The sequence below is a fragment of the Arvicola amphibius genome, chromosome 6, assembly GCF_903992535.2.
Source record: "Arvicola amphibius chromosome 6, mArvAmp1.2, whole genome shotgun sequence".
In the NCBI taxonomy this organism is placed as follows: Eukaryota; Metazoa; Chordata; class Mammalia; order Rodentia; family Cricetidae; genus Arvicola; species Arvicola amphibius.
Genome location: NC_052052.2, coordinates 435,259 through 441,325, shown reverse-complemented (window position 1 = coordinate 441,325; position 6,067 = coordinate 435,259). Strand labels below are relative to the sequence as shown.

The window sequence follows — 6,067 nt, the reverse complement described above, 5'->3', positions numbered from 1 at the left end:
TCCACAGTGAGTTCCTGCACTGACCCCAAATAAAAGATGGCCTTTGTTCCATTGGACCAAGCATGTCTAGCCTTGTTTGTGTGTTACCCTTCTTGGCAGTAGTCACTGGAGGGGCCAGTTGGCATCCTGGACTGCCTTCCATTAGATCCTGGTACAGGTGAAAAGCCTCTCACAAAGCTCATGTCCTATTGATGTTTAGGGAGAGGTCCCTTGGGAGGGAACATCTCAGCTCTGCTACCTCTTGTTCCTCTCCTGAGAAAAAAACAATTCCCAGGCAACCTTTGGGAATTTCTTTTTTAATAGGGTTTCATGTAGCTCAGGCTGGCCTGAATTTACTATGTAGCAGAGGCAGCCTCCTAGGTACTGGGATTATAGGCCTGGCTGACCTTTGGAAATGTCATTATAGAATGGGTGGGAGGGAGCAATCTCCTTGTGTAGTGAGCCAGTAGGTTCCTGTCAAGCTGTTTTCTCCAGGGCTTGGGGGTTGAGAGCCAGAAGTTGCCTTGGTCATCTTGGTCAGGGTTTTTGTAAACCAAAGTAGAATCCTTTTGGTTATTTTCCAAGTTGTTTGTGACAGGGAGAAATTGAAGCCATAAAATGAAGTCCTTACTGTGGTATCCCTGTGACAGGCCAAGTCTTGCCTCCTAGCCTACCTGCTATAAACTGCAAGGCAGAGTTTATACTCGGAGTTTTTACCAGTCACACTGAGAAGGGCTAGGCCACCAGGGTATAGGTGAACCAGGAGAGCAGTGTGCTTCATCTGATGAGGGGGTCCCTTGCCCTCCCCCAACCCTGAGCTTTGACCCTGGCCATAGAGGCTGTCTTTCTTGGCATACAGGTGTATACTAGGTACGGGTCATTGCAAGTTCGAATGCTGGCACTTCCTCATCATTCAGAGTAATCTCACCAATAAATATGAGGGCCAAAGGCACTTTTGAGGGCTTGAGGCATTGACGGTAATGTGTGAAACTCATATTAACACTCAAGATTAACCTCTGCTGTTCCTGGAGAGGACGATTTGCCTGGGGGCTGGAAACAGGAGGGATAGGCACTTCCTTTACATTCCCCCACCCTAGCTTTGTTAGGCTTCTCTGACTGGGTGTGGCCTGGAGCTGTGTTTGCTTGCGTGGCTACCTTTCACCTTTTTTTGGTGTGGGAGTTGAGGGGGCACTATTCTAGAACATTCTGTTCTGATTACCAGGACCCAAACCCACTGGAACCAGTGTGGGTTGGGGATGCAGCTCCTTTTCTTTATAGAGCAGTTAGATCCACTGGCTGTGACTGTTCTTAGCCACAGCTTTTACCAGTGGAAGGTCATCTGGCTACTGGGACTCCTGGCCCAGTCTCACAAGGGCCACTACCTCATGGTCAGTCACTCAAGTGAAGGTACCATTGACTTGGCTTGGCCTCAGCTAACCAACTTGCAGTCTGAAGGTGATTCAGAAGACCTCTTCCTCTGGGAACCTGCCACTGTATCACAGGTACTAGAGGGGGAAATTCCACTGGTCAGAATGACCTGTGCCTGTGCTAACTTAGGAGAGAGGCCTGGGGACAGACGGTATAGACAAGTTAGACCAGCAGCCTCTACTTGCTCTGCTTTTGCAGAGATCAGCCCAGTAGGCCTCATGTAAGTAGAGGAGGATCACTGGCTGGGAGGGGCAGACAACCAGGTGGTGGATGCTCTCCTCCAATGCCCTGTGTTGGGGGTTTAGAGTAGGGGCTGCATCTGGTGAAGTGTGTGAGGAGGTTTGGGAGATTTGTAGAAAGCTTCCTGAAGTGAATGAATCACTTGGGATTCACTGCCCTGAAGGTATGAAAGATGCCACAGAGTTGATGCTGACAGCATCCCTACCCCCACCCCTAGCTTAACTAAATAAAAATCTTGCAGAAAAGAGGCCAGGGAACTGTTTGTGCAGGGGAGATGCAGCCCTGCTCCTCCCTACTTCTTTAAAAGGGGTGATTGAATCACTGGTCACGGGGGTCCCGCCCTTGCCCTGCCCCGCCTTCCAGAGCCCTGTGTGAACCCTCCCCTTGGAGCCTGAGAGGCTTAGAAAGGAGGGAGGGCTCATTTGGTGGTGGGGCACCGGCAGGGGTACTATGCAGGAGGGGAGGTTGGTGGAGACAGTAGCTCTCTGCCGTGCTCTGGCTCATCCTGCAGACATGCACCAGCGGCAGCCGGGCTCGTTTTTGAGCCTCGCCCCCGCGCAGGGGCTTTGAATGCGGCCGCCCCCATGAGAGCACTGGCCCGGGCTCCTATCTGTAAGCCTTTGACTGCGGAAACCGAGCCATGTGGTCCTGGGCTTGGGCCACAGCAGCCCTCCTCTGGCTGCAGACTGCAGGAGCGGGGTCACGGCAGGAACCCAGGAGGACTCAGCAGCTGGCCATTCATGTGGAGTCCCCTAATATCACCACACCCAACCACGAGGGATTGCCAGGCTCCTTCAAGGTAGGTGCGTGCTGGGGCGCATATGGGTGCGTGAGTACAGCTTCAAAGCTTAGATTGTCCCCCTACCTCAACAGCTCTTCTCCTTTTCTTCCCGGGGAAGAACCTGAGCACGGCCTGTGACCTTGACTGCTGGTCCTGGCTTAGAGTTTGCTGCAGACAGCACAAGGGCTGGCCTGTGGGGAGCCCCCCTCTACCATGCCTGGTGGGGCTACAGTTAACTGTTTGAAGCCTCAGGATGCTTCTCAGTAATCGGATGCCATTAGGTATAATTGCCGTTTCAGGTTGAGGGTGGGGGAAGGACTTTAGGCAGACTGGTAAATGGTGCGCCTGGACCAGCCTGTCCCCTGTGCTTCCCAGGGGTCCTGTGGTAGTCCCATCTGCTGGGGCTTCTTGCAGGCAAGAACGCGCCCTGTCCTTTGAGTCCTCTAGGGACAGGGATCTCTCCTGAGCATTAGTCTCAAAGCTTCTACTGCTGCCATCCTGGGGGCCCCCAGGACAGGAAGGGAAACAGCCTTTACTCAAACAGGAACCTCTGGCTCTGAGTCTTTGACCCTTGCATCTCTCCTTCCTAGGGTGTCTCTCTGTTTGGTTGCCTCTCAGTCCACATCGACACATCTCAAGCCTAAGGCCCCATTTTCCTAATAGGCTGAGCAGAACTGAGGGAGTGTAAGCCATACGCTGGTTCCTGGGCATACGCTGGTTCCCCTTATAGTGGGAGTTCCTGCAGTCCTAAGTAGTCCTCATTAGACACGTTGGTGCTGGGGGTGGTCTTGTTCCACATCTCCCTGCAGCCTTTGCCCTGGTTTAGCTGTGTGTGACCCTTAGTTCCAGGGGGGACAGAGAATTGTAGTGTATCCAGATGTTCTTGTCTCTGTCCCTGGGTGGCACCCAAGGGGGAAGCAGTGTTTGCCTGTCCTTCTTAACATCAGGTTCCTGCTTTTTCAGAGGCCGCAGACTTCACCTTGCCTATCCCCATCCCCTACCCATGGGGACATCCAGGTTTTGATCACCAGGGATGGTCCCTTTGGACTGTGGCTTGAGTTATGCTGTGAAATCTTACTGTGTACCCCAATTCCCCCCCACTAACCTGTAGTTCATAAATATCTTTGGAGTATGTCAGGACAGAGACCCAAGGGCCTGGTAGTCAATACACTAGCCTTGCTTCTCTGGATTTTCAGCCACCAGAGGTGTCTGGACCTGAACTCTCAGATGCCCACATGACATGGCTGAACTTTGTCCGCCGGCCAGATGATGGGGCCTCTAGGAAACGGTGCCGTGGCCGGAATAAGAAGTCGGTAAGCCCCTGAGCTGCAGTGGAACCTGCCCTTATGGGTTCCCTTCAAGTTCTAAGCCCAGGGAAAGGGGTGACTAGGGGTCCTACTTAGATTCACTTTCTGTTACCTCTTCTAGCGAGGCCTCTCGGGTCTCCCAGGGCCCCCGGGACCCCCTGGCCCTCCTGGGCCCCCTGGTTCCCCTGGTATGGAAGTCACCCCAGAGGTCCTGCTGCAGGAATTTCAGGAGATGCTGAAAGGTAGGACCGCGTCCTGCACCCTACCTCTTTCAGAAGCCAGGAGGCTCTTTCAGGGCTAGAAGGGGCCTGACCCAAAGTGGCCCTCCCCACAGAGGCCACGAAACTTCGATTCTCAGGGCTACCAGATACATTGTTACCCCAAGAACCCAGCCATCAGCTGGTGGTTGAGGCCTTCCACTGCCGCCTGAAAGGTCCCGTGCTGGTGGACAAGAAGACACTGGTGGAGCTGCAAGGATTCCAGACCGTGAGTGGGGGCCTGGGCCAAAGTGGTCCTTGTATCTTTGGGGCTTCTCTACCAAGGAGATGGGATATAGAGGTGGGCACCTACTGGCAAGATGGGCCTACAGACACCACTGGACACTTGCTGGACACATGCCCGTATTGGTTCCTAGTGATACTATTGTAGAGGATCCGGGCCAGCGTTTGCCAGTGAGGAGTTTGAATGTTCCTCACCTTATACTAAGTCAGAAGTGGGGCCTAGAGTTGCCACTTCCTTTGATAGCTTTTGGGGTCCTGTTTATTCCCTGGAACCTAGAACCGTTGCTCTAAGGCCCACATGGGTGTAGACACACAGATCAGGCCTGTCCTTTCCACAAAGAGAACGCGGCCCAGAAAAGACCCATCTGGGGTTGGGCTATAGCTACTTCCCTTGGCTAGAGTATTTATGGTGAGGGTCCAGGCCCTGAAATTCAGCCAGTCACCTCCTAATCTCTACAGCCTACTGCCCAGGGTGCCTTCCTGCGGGGATCTGGCCTGAGCCTGGCCTTGGGCCGATTCACAGCACCGGTCTCTGCCATCTTCCAGTTTTCTGCCAGCCTGCACATTGGTGAGCCAGCTTGTATGTGCAGTGTGGGTGACGGGTACCTCAGAGATGCCACCCACCCTCCTCCCTGGCAGACACTCGAGTCTGTTCTAGGCAGTGTCCAGAAGGCCCCTGCCTACCGCTCTCTCCACAGACCACAGTGAGCTACAGGGCAGAGGCCGGTTGCGTACCCGGGACACTATCCGTGTCCTCATCTGTATTGAGTCCCTGTGTCATCAACACACGTGAGTCAGTCCTGCTGCCCACAGTGGTCCTCTGGGGTCTGTCCTTGGACTGAGATCAAAAGTAGCCACCTTGAGGGGTATCTGAGCACCATGGGCCAGTGGCCCCTACACTGTTGCCCTGTGGTGCTATGCCTAGGTCCCTGGAGGCTGTATCAGGTCTGGAGAGCAACAGCAGGGTCTTCACAGTGCAGGTTCAGGGGCTGTTGCAGCTACAGGTAAGGGTGTAGGCTCAGGGAACAGGCGGGTGGGCTTCTAGCCTGGGAGGGTCTTACAGCCTTGTGCAAGTAGTTGCTCAGGACCTCTGAACCCTTGTGCCTAGGAGGATGCTGCCTGCTCAGGAAGATTTTAGATCTGTATGGGTGGGAATATTGGCTCCAAATGCTATCCCCATGGGTGGGTAAATCTTTGGGCTGGGGCCACCCACTTGTAATGATGCCCACTGTAATGTCTTCAGTCTGGACAGTATGTCTCCGTGTTTGTGGACAACAGCTCTGGGGCAGTCCTCACCATCCAGAACAGCTCCAGTTTCTCTGGACTGCTTTTGGGTACATAGGGGAGCTGAAGAAACGATTGAGGAGCCAGCGCCTTGCTTCTTAGAGGAACTACAAAGGACTGCTACCCAGTTAGGAATTGTCAGAACAATAAAGAGCTCCAGATTTCCCCATCACTCTTGGGTGCTGTCTGGTTATTGTGTTGGTACGGGAGATGTACAGCAAGCAGATTGTCGGAATGCGATCCCAGAACGGAGTGTAGCCTCGAAGAAGGGACCAGAGTGAAATCCCCTCACAAGGTCTCTAGACAGATTTCCAGTTGTGAGCGGGAGACTGAGTTGACCTTGGCAGAGACAGGTGATCTCTGAGTTTCAGGACAGCCAGGGATACACAGAGAAACCCTGTCTCAAAAAACAAAACAAAAATTCAAAGTCTCTTTTAAAGTTCCAATTTGGGGGGGGGGGGTGCTGGAGAGATGGCTCAGAGGTTAAGAGCACTGACTGCTCTTCCAGAGGTCCTGAGCTCAATTCCCAGCAACCACATGGTGGCTCA

At 53.5% G+C, this 6,067-nt stretch overlaps 1 protein-coding gene across 1 annotated transcript; it reads left to right on the top strand.

Moving 5' to 3' along the window:
• The first annotated feature begins 2,015 nt into the window (after window positions 1–2,015).
• Window positions 2,016–5,691, top strand: C1qtnf12 (C1q and TNF related 12). The gene is made up of 8 exons (XM_038335477.1): window positions 2,016–2,446; window positions 3,625–3,741; window positions 3,857–3,977; window positions 4,070–4,221; window positions 4,695–4,803; window positions 4,934–5,024; window positions 5,161–5,239; window positions 5,479–5,691. The coding sequence occupies exons 1-8, from the start codon at window positions 2,288–2,290 to the stop codon at window positions 5,575–5,577; spliced, it is 927 nt and encodes a 308-aa protein (XP_038191405.1). The 5' UTR covers window positions 2,016–2,287; the 3' UTR covers window positions 5,578–5,691.
• The last annotated feature ends 376 nt before the right edge of the window (window positions 5,692–6,067 follow it).

Excerpts from the sequence above, each read along its gene's own strand:
- C1qtnf12 (XM_038335477.1), top strand. The coding sequence starts at position 2,288 with ATGTGGTCCTGGGCTTGGGCCACAGCAGCCCTCCTCTGGCTGCAGACT. Across the intron at positions 3,978-4,069 it reads ATTTCAGGAGATGCTGAAAG|AGGCCACGAAACTTCGATTC; the intron begins GTAGGACCGCGT and ends CCCTCCCCACAG. Across the intron at positions 5,240-5,478 it reads AGGGGCTGTTGCAGCTACAG|TCTGGACAGTATGTCTCCGT; the intron begins GTAAGGGTGTAG and ends TAATGTCTTCAG.